Source organism: Mesoplodon mirus (genome assembly GCF_964341445.2).
Source record: "Mesoplodon mirus genome assembly, chromosome: 16".
NCBI classification, from domain to species: domain Eukaryota; kingdom Metazoa; phylum Chordata; class Mammalia; order Artiodactyla; family Ziphiidae; genus Mesoplodon; species Mesoplodon mirus.
Window position 1 is genome coordinate 14,401,834 of NC_138992.1, and position 13,921 is coordinate 14,415,754.

The window sequence follows — 13,921 nt, forward strand, 5'->3', positions numbered from 1 at the left end:
TCTTCACCGACGCATCTGCCATCTAGTGCACAAGAGGGGACCTGCAGACTGTTTTGAAACAACATAGCTCAAGTTTTACTTTAACAATTTTAATCTTGCTTCTTTTAGGAAATTTTATCTATAGGAAAATTGTGGTATCACTTCAAATTTTTGAAGGATCCTGTCCTATAGATAGGATCCTTTCAAATTGCCCCGAAAGACCATTCTGAATTTTAAGGTGACAAATTAAACTATTTTTTTGATGCTTAATATTTGTTTTAACTGTCAAATTTATTTCCGATAAAGTTAACTATACAGTAGAATTGATGAATAATATAGGTTTTTATTTTAAAAAGCTTCACTATTGTTAATCAATACAAGCTTATGACTATTGTATTTGATTTATTTGTTGCTGGTCAAAAAAATATGTCCAAATTACATTAATATTCCTATTGGAAAAACTAGAGCAGTTTTTAATAGTGTGATATAAATTGGCAACATGTTTTGCAGGTCAGCATATTGTATCTAAGAAACAAAGAACCACCAGGACCAATCTAACCAGACTAGTTGTCTAATCAGGCACATTAATCTGTATTCTAGTCCCTTTTAAGTTCTTATAAATACCAGCAATCTTTCAAAGGTTATTCAGAACAATATCTTATACTTTTTTGGCTCTAGAGCATATTTCAGTTAGGTAGTACTTTCACAGATATTTCTCATTTGATCCTTACAACCCTGTGAGATAAACATCTTTATTATTTTATAATCACTTGCCGAGGGTAACAAAGGTCCAGAGCCTGTATCTCACTCATTACCTCCTATGTTCTTTCAGCTACTCCGTAGCTGTCCCTTGGTCCTACAAAAAAATCTTTAAAATTATAGCCAGTTCTTTATGTCAATTCTTAAACTTAGATTATAAGCCCTTAAGTGCATTTATTAAAGTGAAATCATTCCATCGATAAAACAAAAAACCTTTACAGAATCAACTTGGTGAGATGAAAAGAGCGAAGCCTTTGACGGTTTGCACATCCTGGCTCTTCCATTTAGTAACTGTGTGATGAAGCAGAGGGTTCTTAATATCTCTGGGCATCAGCTTCCTCATCTGAGAAATGACTTTTAATTCCTACTCCATAGATTTTTGCGAAAATTAAATGAGACTAAGCTTAAAACTTGGCCTGATTCACTGAGGGTCCTCAGAGCATGTTAACGGCCTTCCCCATCTCTGCCTTGAGAAATGCCTGGCTGGTTTGTGAGCGCAAATGGCGCCACCTAATCCATTCAGACTCCCCACAACTCACCACTCACACTTCACTCTCCTGCGTGTTGATCCCTCTTTGCCCTCCAAGACGTGCCATTGTCATTTTGCCCCAGAGCCTCTGCTCATGTCTGTCTCTTCATCTAGGGACAGATTTTCCCTCTCCCTCCCTCTGCCTGTCCAGACCTCTACCCATCCTCTTAACTCTGTGTCACGTCCTTCAGTTCCTTCCTGACTCCTCCCCACCTGCACTACTGTCTTTGCACACATCAGTTTACAACATTTATTGGGTGGGCCAAAAGGTTTGTTCAGTTTTTTCCGTAAGGTGGCTCTAGTAGCACTTAGTTGTCTTTAACTTCATTCGAAACAATTTTGTTAGATTGTATGTGACACCTGTCACATCAGCGTGCATTAAAAAAAAGACTTATAAAAATTGGTGAATTTTTGAATAGCCATTTTAATATTGAAGGTGGAAGGAAAAAAGCAACATTTTTGGCATATTATGTTTCAAGAAGGGTATAAAACGCAACTGAAATGCACAAAAAGATTTGTGCAGTTATGGAGAAGGTACTGTGACTGATCGAACATGTCAAAAGTGGTTTGCGAAGTTTCATGCTAGAGATTTCTCTCTGGATGATGCTCCGCAGTCAGGTAGACCAGTTGAATTCAATAGCAATCAAATTGAAATAATAATTGAGAACAATCAGCGTTTTACCACGTGGGAGATAGCCGACATACTCAAAACATCCAAATCAAGAGTTGAAAGTCTGGGCTTCCCTGGTGGCGCAGTGGTTAAGAATCCACCTGCCAACGCAGGGGAAATGGGTTCGATCCCTGGTCCGGGAAGATCCCACATGCCGCGGAGCAACTAAGCCCGTGTGCCACAACTGCTGAGCCTGCACTCTAGAGCCCGCTAGCCACAACTGCTGAGCCCGTGTGCCACAACTACTGAAGCCCATGCTCCGCAACAAGAGAAGCCCGTGCACCACGACGAAGAGTAGCCCCCGCTCACTGCAACTAGAGAAAGCCCACGCACAGCAACAAAGACTCAAGGCAGCCAAAAATAAATAAAATAAATCAATTAAAAAAAAAGTTGAAAGTCATTTGCACCAGCTTGGTTATGCGAATCGCTTTGATGTTTGGGTTCCACATAAGTGAAGCAAAAAAAACCTTCTTGACCGTATTTCCACATACAATTCTCTACTGAAATGTAATGAAAACGTTCTGTTTTTAAAACAAATTGTGATGGGCAATGAAAAGTGGATACTGTATAATAATGTGGAACGGAAGAGATCGTGGGGCAAGCGAAATTAACCACCACCAACCACATCAAAGGCCGGTCTTCATCCAAAGAAGGTGATGTTGTGTATATGGTGGGATTGGAAGGGAGTCTTCTATTATGAGCTCATTCTGGAAAGCCAAATGATTAATGCCAACAAGTACTGCTCCCAATTAGACTAACTGAAAGTGGCACTCGACAAAAAGCATCCAGAATTAGTCAACAGAAAGCGCATAATCTTCCATCAGATAACTCAAGACCATATGTTTCTTTGATGACCAGGCAAAAACTGTTACAGCTTGGCTGGGAAGTTCTGATTCATCCACCTTATTCACCTGGCATTGCACCTTTGGATTTCCCTTTATTTCAGTCTTTACAAAATTCTCTTAATGGAAAAAATTTCAGTTCCCTGGAAGACTGTAAAAGGTACCTGGGACAGTTCTTTGCTCAAAAACATAAAAAGTTCTGGGAAGATGGAATTATGAAGGTGCCTGAAAATTGGCAGAAAGTAGTGGAACAAAAGTGTGATTACGTTCAATAAAGTTCTTGGTGAAAATGAAAAATGTGTCTTTTATTTTTACTTAAAAAACCAAAGGCACTTTTTGGCCCACCCAAAACTTGGGCCTTTAACCCTTTTCTGCCAGGTGTTATAAACTAAGCTATTTATATAGAAAGTTTCATCTCTTCTACTAGGTCACATGCCCGAGGCATTTTTGTTGTTATTGTTTGGAAAATTCCTAAGACCAATGTTAGGTACATAGTAAAAGCTCTGTGACTAAGAGCTAGATTTGTAAAGGATTACTTACTTAAATTAAAAGCCACCACTGCAGGAATTCTGGGATTTCAGTAGTCTTTTCTTGTTTCTGTATTAATAGAAAATCTTCAAGCTTGGTTCAGAGAGATCTCAAAGCAAATATTGTCTTTAAATTATGATGATTCTACTGCTGCGGGCAGAAAGACTGTGCAACTAATACAGGCTTTGGAAGAGGTAAGGAAAGTCTTTTTAAATGACAGTTCTCGGATCATGAATCATACTTTTTGACCTACCCAGCAGTCTGCTCCTGTAAATATAGTTAAGAGAATATTTTATCAGAAGCAAAAGCAATATAAATTAATGTGTTCACTGTAATATATACAGTGCCCTAAAATTGCGAAAATAATTAAATGACAATAATAAAGAGAATGGTAGTAAAAATTACGATACTTCAATTTGCAGGAACATGTAGTCTTGGAAAAAAATTATGAAGACAGTATAGAAACATTGGGAAAACTGTGGTAAGGAGGTAAAAGCAAAAACAAAATTGCATTGTATGCGCTACTTTCAAGTTTGTAAAAAGTGTGTGCCTTGGGGAGAAAACCTGGAAAGGGATGGATACACAAAAATGAGAATAGTTGTATAATGATCATATGCTTTAAAGTGATGTATTTTTTCTGAAAAAAAGATTTCTTTTATCTACTTAAAAATAATTGTACAAAAAAAAGGAATTATACCTCCACACTCCTTTTTTTTTAATAATATCCTTTTTTTAATTTTTTTTAAATTTTGACCACACCACGTGGCTTGCGGGATCTCAGTTCCCCAACCTGGGATTGAACCCAGACCACGGCAGTAAAAGCACCAAACCCTAACCGCTAGACCACCAGGGAATTCCTATACCTCTGCACTCTTAAAATTTAATTGTATGTTTAACCAGGAAAATAAACAAAAGCATCAGAACAATAAACATATATATTATATGAAACATCATCCATCATCATCTGGAACCCTTTCCAATTGATAAAAGTGTACATTAAGACTTTTTTCACTTGCAAGACTTTCTTATAGGCTCTTTCTTATTTTTGCAAGGATTTTAGGATGGCCACTATTATAGCAACACAGTATAATGCTCCATTGTTAGCATGCCAGTTTCCCTAGCTATTCCAGAACAATTGCTCACTTGTGCTATTTCTATTTTGGTGGCTTTTGGATTTTCTAGTCTATAGTACCACTATAAGCAACTTTGTAAATCTCTGATACTTTTTCTCTTTTGCATTATTTCTTTTGGCATATAGCCCAGGCCCCTTGAATTATGTACTTAAAATGTCAAAACGCTGTGGAATCATTATTTTGTTTTAAAGAGCCCATCAAAAGAACTTAAAATGTGCAAGTGCCAGCACCTTGGTTGTGATGTGACTTATTTTGTTTTTTAACAATCCTGCAAATCTTCAGAATTAGAAGGATTTTTCAATACATGTTTATTGATACTGAAATGGAAAATGGGAGTATTCGCTTATTACGTCATATATGTACAGGATAAGAAATAGTGGAACATTTTCTAATCTCAGAAATTATGCATTGTTTTCTGACTTGGCTTATACATTTCTGAAATTATAATTTGAAATTAAAATTTTGCCAAGACATTCTTAGTAAGTAGTGTGCTTTATTGGAAGTGTTTTCAAGGAAAAGTGAACACTATACAGGCCATTCAGAATTTTAAAATCCAGTGTGTTTATGTAACTCAGGTTCAAGAATTTCACCAGTTGGAATCAAATCTGCAAGTGTGTCAATTTCTTGCTGATACGCGCAAGTTTCTCCACCAAATGATCCGAACCATTAACATTAAAGAGGAGGTCCTGATCACAATGCAGATCGTTGGGGACCTTTCTTTTGCTTGGCAGTTAATTGACAGGTAATGTGGACAGCCTGGCATTTGTCCTCAATGAAGGCCGTTATGAACGTTTTCTTACCATTTATCTCTTTTTACAGTTTCACGTCTATCATGCAAGAGAGCATAAGAGTAAACCCATCCATGGTCACTAAACTCAGAGCTACATTCCTAAAGGTAAGCAGATAACAGTAAGATTGCATTCTCAGTTACTAGGGAAGAGTTGGCCTTCATTATTACCTCATTCATTAATTCAGTTCAAGATTTCACCCTTTTAGGAAGTTGGTTAATTTAAGTATTTTTATAGACTGAAAATTGTTAGCAAGTTTTTCATGAGAGCATAGTTGCAAAAGATGCCAGAGGGCTTCCCTGGTGGCGCAGTGGTTGAGAGTCCGCCTGCCGATGCAGGGGACACGGGTTCGTGCCCCGGTCCCGGAGGATCCCACATGCCGCGGAGCGGCTGGGCCCGCGAGCCATGGCCGCGGAGCCTGTGTGTCCGGAGCCTGTGCTCCGCAGCGGGAGAGGCCACAGCAGTGAGAGGCCCGCGTACAGCAAAAAAAAAAAAAAAAAAAAAAAAAAAAAAAAAAAAGATGCCAGAAATAAAGTTTGAATTAATAGTAGAAGTTGGAGTGTCTTAAGAGAAAATTGTTTTTAAATGAAGAAATAGATTTTTTAAAAGGTTTACAGGATACTAAAAACGTGTGTCCTATGGGTCCTTTATTCCCTAGACATGAATAAAATCCTTTTATTCATTAAAAAAAATTCTTGTTGAGCCTCTGCTACAATCTAGGATCTCCTCTAAAGGTTAGGGAATAATGTTAAACCACACGGGCATAGATTGGCCCTTCTCTCAAGGTAATTTCATTTCGTGATAAATGAACAAGTAATTTACTCAATGTCTTCTGATGGAATTACCATATATATCAATTCTGAGGTGCACTTTCATATTTTAACATCTCTGTAATTGGGATGTGTTGTATAATTGATGGCATATCATAGTTTAGTTGTCAGCATGTTTTTTCTTTTTTTGAGCAGCGCATAAAATAATGGCACTTCTTACAAGCCATGGCTCCTTAGATTAGACTCAGTATGGTAGTCCATCAATCAGAATGTCTGATTTCCATAGAGGAGTAGCTGCCTTCTGTAGCACAGTGGCTCAAATTTGAGCATGCAGGAGAATCACCTGGAAGGCTTGTCACAGCCCAGATTGCTGGGCCCCAGCCCCGGAGTTTCTGATTAAGTAAATCTGCGTGGGGCAGAGAATCAGCATCTCTCACAAGGTTTCAGGTGACGCTGTTGCTTCTGGTCCAGGGACCACAATTTGAGAACCCCTGCTGTAGCAGACGACTGTCATTTTAAAAAATTGTATCTTGTCAGAAACTGTGAATGACACTGATGAAGTTCAGTAGTTGTTGCTCTCTTTTGGGCAAAGTTTTGTTGTATGTTATACTATTTCTGGAAAAAGAGATTTCTAGGACTTTTTGAAACAGAGAAACAGATACATCTTATTTTCCTTCCAGCTTGCCTCTGCCCTTGACCTGCCCCTTCTCCGTATTAATCAAGCAAATAGCCCCGACCTTCTCAGTGTATCTCAATATTATTCTGGCGAATTGGTGTCCTATGTGAGAAAGGTAAGAAATGCATCAAGGTGATGTTTATTTTAATGGCAAACTAACTGTTGTTTTAAATACAAACGATGTGCTTGGGACCCTGAAAAAAGTACACCTGTGTTCCTTTCCCTTATCCTTTTTTTTTTTAATTGAAGTATAGTTAATTCACAATGTTGTGTTAGCCTCAGGTGTACAGGAAAGCGCTTCAGTTTTACATATATATGGGTTATTTCAAGACATTGAATATAGTTCCTTGCAGCAAGTCCTTGTTATTTATCTATTTTATACATAGTAGTGTTATATACCTTTCCCTTATTCTTAATTTAATCCCATAAATTTGCAATACCTGAAAATAAACTTATTCTTACCGGTACTGTGGGTGTGCAGCTGTGTTTTTACTTTCAAAGAACTTTCATACCTATTTTTTAAATGCTGATGGTATTAGCCCCCATTTTATAGGTGTAGAGATTGAGAAACAGAGACCTTGGTGACTTCTTCAAAGTCATGGTTGGTAAAGGAGCCAGATCTAGATCCAGCACATTCTAGTTGGAACTTAATCAAAGTTTTCAGGAGCATTTTGGTCCTTGTTTCAACAACTTATGGTGTAGCATAGAGCCAGACAGGCCTGGATTCAAAATTTTCCTGTGTCACATACTAGCTGAGGGCTTTACAGCCATGTTACTTAACATCTCTGAACCTCAGCCTTTTAGAAACTTGTAATGTGGAAATGATACATCTTTTGCATCATTTCTATGAGAATTAGCTCTATATCCTGTGAGCAATTAATGTTTGAAGGAAAGTAGGCCTGTGCCTGAGAGCAGTTGTTAAAATAGCTCTTGTGAGGCCCTTAGCATCCCTTCCTGCAGACGAAGGGCTGTTCGTACACACGGGCACTGTACTTACTGTCATCATACCATTTACCAGCTAAGAAATAAAATAGAGGCTCATGTGTTTTTTCCTCTTTTCCCTTTCATTAAAGGTTTTGCAGATCATTCCGGAAAGCATGTTTACTTCCCTTCTAAAGATCATAAAGCTTCAGACCCACGATATCATTGAAGTGCCGACCCGGCTGGACAAAGACAAGCTGAGGGACTATGCTCAGCTTGGCCCACGATATGAGGTGGTGTGTCCCTTTGACTTCTGCCTTTTGATTTTTAAACCCCAAAACCATGAAATAGCACAGGTCTGTGTCACCTGCCATATCCCCAGGACCACCGGCTCAATTCTGATTTATTGATATTTTTCCACACTCTCAACAGTAACCAGGTTTTGCCATTTTAGTGCAATTATACGTTCATTCGTTAACTTGTCCTGGTGTCATTCGTGGCCTCGCCTGCCAGAATGTTCTCCGAGGGGGTAGAGCTCAGCTGGTTACTTTTCTTTTGAACAGTCTCAGCACATCAACCTTTTTTCTCTTTGGGCTACGTTGCCTAGACTTTTCCCATTCAAGTTCCTGCTTTGTACACAAAACCAGTGGTTCAAAATAATCCATATTCCATGAACCACTTCTTGCAGCCAGGCTTTTAAGGCCACTCCACAGTTAAGCAGCCTCAGAAATTGTTCTTCCCAAAACACCTCTGCTTTTCTTTTTCCCTGAACTTAAAGATGTGAAAAATAAAATCAAGTGAAATTTGAAAATGCGATAACAAGCATCAATTTCATATCCTCTGACACAACTCCAGAAGTTACATGAGGATTTGAGATTGTCAAGCTCAGAATTTCTGCATTGATTCTAACTCAAAAGTATAGCCTCAGTCAACCTTACCAATGTCTCCTGGTGTTGTTTGAAAAGAATATGGATGGCAGTAGAAGGAGATTACCTTCTCAGAATCTCCTTGAGCCTTTTCTTTTTGGAAGGGATCATCCATATCACTGAGTCCTGCTTTCCTCTTATGCATGAAATGCTGAGGCCCAAAGAAGGAGAAATGATTGGTCAAAGGGTAAAGAACGATTTAACATCTTCTGACTCAGTCACCCAGTATGTCTAACAGAGGTCAACACCACAAAACCTCATTTCTGACCAGGACGTGTATACACAGGTGTCCTAAAGCTGCACGCTTCTTCTCTTGTCTTTGCCCATTCCAGAACTGTTAGTTATTTTAGCTTCCCATAGAAGTGATGGGTCGTTTATGAGAAGTACTTCATTAACCTCTTTTTCTTTGTTAAAGGTTGCCAAGCTTACTCATGCTATTTCCATTTTTACTGAAGGCATCTTAATGATGAAAACAACTTTGGTCGGCATCATCAAGGTAATGGTCTTAATGCTGGCCTTTGTGGCCCCGTAGTAAGAGTCTTCGTCCTTTGGATTGTTGCAGAATTTATCCTGTGGGGTAGTGTTACCATCTTATGCCTCTTGCTCTTTCACATGCAGCTTTCACATCTTCACTTTACTCATTTATTGACAGAGGAAGAGACAGCATTATAATCCTTATTTTTCATAACACCCAGGAGTTCCTTAACTCTAATAAAAATCTGTTTTATTGAATTTTTGTAATAACAAAGAAAACAAAATAGTTCAATTGCCTTAGGCAAAGTAGCTCGCTCAGTCCCTGTTTCTCCCCTCCCTGCCTGCAACCTTTCTTTCTTTTTAGAATTTTTATACTGCACCCCAGGTGCAGAGAGCTGAGATCATTGTACCCCTCTGACCACAGGCCATTGCCATCATTGATGCATGCAAGCTCCTCTCTTATTTTTTTCCTTCTCTTCTCCTGGATGCCCACGCCCATTCCCATGCCCCATAGCATCCGCTCTATATGTTTGGTTTCTTTCCATAAATATGCAAGTATCCTTCTTTTTAGCAAGTGGTGTTATTTTATGTACGCACATGGTTTTGATTTATCTAAATCATATTCTTCTTTAAGTCTCATTCTTTTTCCAACTTTTCTCACTAGTTACTGATTTGAAGTTAATTTATGTTGATGTGGATCAGGTAGTTGGCTACTTCTTACTGCTGCAGAGAATTCCACATTTTACTTAACTGTTCCCCAGGGCACAGACACCTATGCCACTCATTTTCACACCTGTGCTTCCTGTTGTCATAAACAATGTCAAGATGAGCATCTATGAACATGTTTCTAGCACAGACCTGTGTAAGAATTGCTCTGAAATCTGCTTGCCCAGGAGTGGGTCACTGAGTCTTAGGGCACATTTATACTTACTTTGTCTCAGTAATGCCAGAGTGCCTCCTCACATGACTTGTTTCCTGTGTATCTTCCCCCATTTTTGCCAATACTTGCCATTATCTACTTTCTAGTTTTTGTTCTCCAAAGGGATCTATGGTGGTATCTCACTGCTGTTTTAATTTGTAATCCTAAACTGACTAGCGATGTGATGTGACCCACTCACAGTTCATGGTGCTTTTATTTATTTTTCCATTTGTCTGATATCAGCAAAATCTTAACATTTCCGATTTTTAAAAAAATTTTCATCGATACAACATCTGTGTTAATGAAATCCAAGAAAATATAGGAAATGAACCTAAACAGAAACAGAACTTTACCATGTGGGTTCTGGAAATGTGTTAAAGAAATACCATTGTAGTCCTGGAATATTAATAGATTCTATTAAACATGCTTTGGGCCTGGTGCCAGTTTAATTCAGTTGGTATTCAGAGAGTACACACACAGGTTATCACTCCTAACTCATCCTTAAATGATGATAAATCCTAGGACCAGGTTAGTCTTAAATGCAAAGTGACCGGTAGGATGTAATAAAACCTAGTAATTAGCAATAATTATCAAAGAAAGGATTGCTTAAGAAAAATGTAAGTCTTTTGCCAGAATCTTTCAGATAATAAAAGCAGAGGGAATATCATCTTGACCTCATTCAAACTTAGTAGACTGACTCTGCCAGTTTAACAACTCAGGGCTTTTTGTGGGATCCTGTGGCTTTCACTAATCTTTAACCTTTGAATGTTGAGGATCTATTTCAAACCCTTACAAAGAGTTTAAATTCACTTTAGTTAATATGACTTAAAACAAGTGAGATATACACAGGGATATACATATAATGTTCATTGTTAGATGTAGCCCAAAAAATAGAACTAACCTAGACATTTTATGAGTAAGAGAATGGCTAAATATATCATGGTGCATTCATACTGTGGATTGCTTTGCTGCCATTCAAAAGTAACTTGCCACTAGGAGATTTCCAAAACGTAAAGTGAAAAAAGCAATTGCAGAACAGTGTGTGTATGTATATGTATGTATTATGATCCCATATAGTTTTTTTAATTAAATATATTTAAGGACAAATACATATATAAATGAATAGAGGAAGGTCTGGAGGATCCATATGAAAACTATGAACTGTTGCTAACCACAGGGGATGTGGACAGACTGCGAGGAAGGGGCTGTGTGAAGGGGTCTTTCCCTTCCCTGGGAGCACTCCACAGATTGGTGGAAGTCTAGGAAGAATTGGGTAGAGCCATTTAAGACCATGAGATTCATAAAACATTTAACTCTTTTCCACTAAGTCTGTTTTTATAAGGAATATTTCTTTGGAAACTTCATGTTACTTCTTTGATTTTGTTCTCTTTGACTATGTTTATTTATAATTTACCTTTCTCTTGTAAAATAGAGCACAGATGCTGAAAGCTACAGAAACGATTATGTAGCTTGATCAGTTATTATAAGGTAAAGACCGCTCATTCTCACCACCACTCAAGCCCAGAGATACAATTCAGCCAGCTCCTACCACAGGATCCTCCTCATGGGCCTTGACCTAATCCCAGTCTCTCTGTTTAGTTTTATTATCCAAAAATAAATTTCTAGGCACTCTAGTTCAGACTTGCCATTCAAAAAATATATGTCTTTTAAGGCTGATTTACTCCTCAGATTTCTCCCTCATTCCTTTCTTTCCTTACAATTTGTCTATTGAAGAACCCAAGGCCTTTGACCTGTTATTTATACACAGTCTGGATCTTACTGATTGCATGGTCACACTGTAGTCCAACAAGTTCCTCTGGCTTTTGTATTTTCAGCAACTTTTTCATTCCAGTTATCTTCCTTGAAATTCAAATATTATCAAACCCAGGCAGAACACATCAGTCTTTATAACTTCTAAAATAATAGCTCTTGACAAATTTAAAAGTAAAAGAAACAAGTCTCAGGGAATTCAAAGGAGTGTGTTAAAACTATTTGATGTTTTATGGATTTGACAGGAGACTGTTTTTTAGGGGATAGCAAAAGCTTTCTCATTACAGAAAAAAAAGAATCAACAAAATAAGCTGTATAGTTAGATAGTAGAGTTGCTTTCCTATTTTATCTCCCTAATTACAAACAGCATCCCAAGAATGCTGAAAGAAAAGAGAATTGTTAAATCTTCAGTGGTTCAACCCCAAACTTGATTTTGCTCATATGACTATAGATGCCCTTAGATAACTTCCACAGGAGACATGTGCACTGACTTCAGATGCAGGCCCTTCAGTCTACCACCTCCTCCTGGGGATGAGAAGAGGCACTTTTAACTTTTAATCAAATGATTAAAATGTCAAGCAGTTTAAAACTTTCCATACCCACCATCTTTGAAATGTCATGTTGTAAAATTTATCATGAATTTTACTGAGATAAACCAAGTGCTACAGAGGTGACAGGTTTTAATAATTCTATGCAAGCTGCACAAAATCAAAAAAGAAATCCTAATTGTCAAGTAATGAGATAGGAAAGTGCTCCCCTACGGATTCTGGAAACTATCTTTCCTCCGGATTTCTTCAGGACTGAGCTTTTCCTTCCTGGCATTTATTGCTTTTCGATTTGCACTTAGGTGGACCCAAAACAACTGCTGGAGGACGGAATAAGGAAGGAGCTGGTTAAGCGTGTGGCTTTTGCTCTTCATAGGGGATTGATCTTCAACCCTCGAGCCAAGGTACCAGATCACCAAAGTGGGTCTGTCCTTTCCCTCTCCTCGGCTTGCGAAATGTTCTAGAACACCATTTTTAACTGTTATGAACAAGACCTTTCCTACCTTCCAACATATATCTACTATATCATGTTCAGTACAATCAATTGATATGCTTTTTGATCCTATATTATAATCCATTCCTATTATAAGAAAATCCTTTTTAAAACCAGTCCTTTCCTTCACCTGTTGATCCCCAAGTTTAAGAATTAAACTGATGTTTATGATTCCGGGTTCCTTCTCATAGCGAAAAGAATTTGTTAAACCTAAAGCAGATTGGCACTATAAAGGCTGTGATTTTTTCTTTTGCTTGATCTTTTTGGGAATATGGTCATTTTTCTCAAGAGAAAAAGAATAGGCCTGAAATTGACCTCTAGAGTACCTTTCACGTCAGTAAATTCAATTTAAAATGTTTCAGCTCTTAAGATTAGAGTCATCAAATGATATGAGAGAAATCACTGACATTCAGTTTTTATATATTCTTTTATATGAGGCTTTCTTTCCTAATGAATGAAATCTATTCTTTGCTGGATGTCTGGCATAAATTACCATTCCTCCTAGATGAGGTAGGAAATGAGTATTTCCAGAGCTGTCCCAAACCGTCACTGCGGTCCCTCACTTGGGGTATCCTTTAAAGTCTAATGTAGGTATTAGGGGGTGACAGTCTATGCCAATATAATAGGTTTCTGTTTCTCATTATGCACAGCCGAGTGAACTGATGCCAAAGCTGAAAGAGCTGGGAGCTACCATGGATGGGTTCCATCGTTCTTTTGAATACATTCAGGACTATGTCAACATTTACGGTCTGAAGATTTGGCAGGAAGAAGTATCTCGTATTATAAATTACAATGTGGAACAAGAGTGTAATAACTTCTTAAGAACAAAGGTATCTAAATAGATTTTAATATTCTTGACTCTCTTTGTTACTTCTGACATGCCCCATACATGCCCCAAACCTCAGAAATGCCAACAACAAAGTTTATTTCAATAGTTACTAAAAATCAGTAACCACTACACAGTCACGAATACCTTCAGAGTACCTTCAGGAGCTGTGAGGGTCACAGAAAAGTTTATAGGACACCTCACCTCTCGGAATTTACTGTCCGAAGGAGAAAGCAGACTTCATTAATTAAATGGCTACAGAATGAAGCTGTCTGGTGTAGTCGTTATAAGTCGAGTGATCAGGAGTTCCAGAGAGTTAGGAGGTCAGCTGGGTTTGATCAGAGTGTATACCTAAGAGCAGAATTGCTGGGTC

General features: G+C 38.1%; 1 protein-coding gene across 1 annotated transcript in view; it reads left to right on the plus strand.

Annotated features, from left to right (window-relative positions):
* The window catches only part of WASHC5 (WASH complex subunit 5), a 52,009-nt gene that overhangs the window by 20,428 nt on the left and 17,660 nt on the right, over positions 1–13,921 (plus strand). Inside the window, exons 12-19 of the mRNA XM_082601831.1 lie at positions 3,389–3,501; positions 5,016–5,182; positions 5,260–5,335; positions 6,679–6,789; positions 7,748–7,888; positions 8,937–9,017; positions 12,532–12,633; positions 13,373–13,552. Of these exons, the coding sequence (XP_082457957.1) occupies positions 3,389–3,501; positions 5,016–5,182; positions 5,260–5,335; positions 6,679–6,789; positions 7,748–7,888; positions 8,937–9,017; positions 12,532–12,633; positions 13,373–13,552 (971 nt within the window). The remainder of the gene's footprint in view (positions 1–3,388; positions 3,502–5,015; positions 5,183–5,259; positions 5,336–6,678; positions 6,790–7,747; positions 7,889–8,936; positions 9,018–12,531; positions 12,634–13,372; positions 13,553–13,921) is intronic.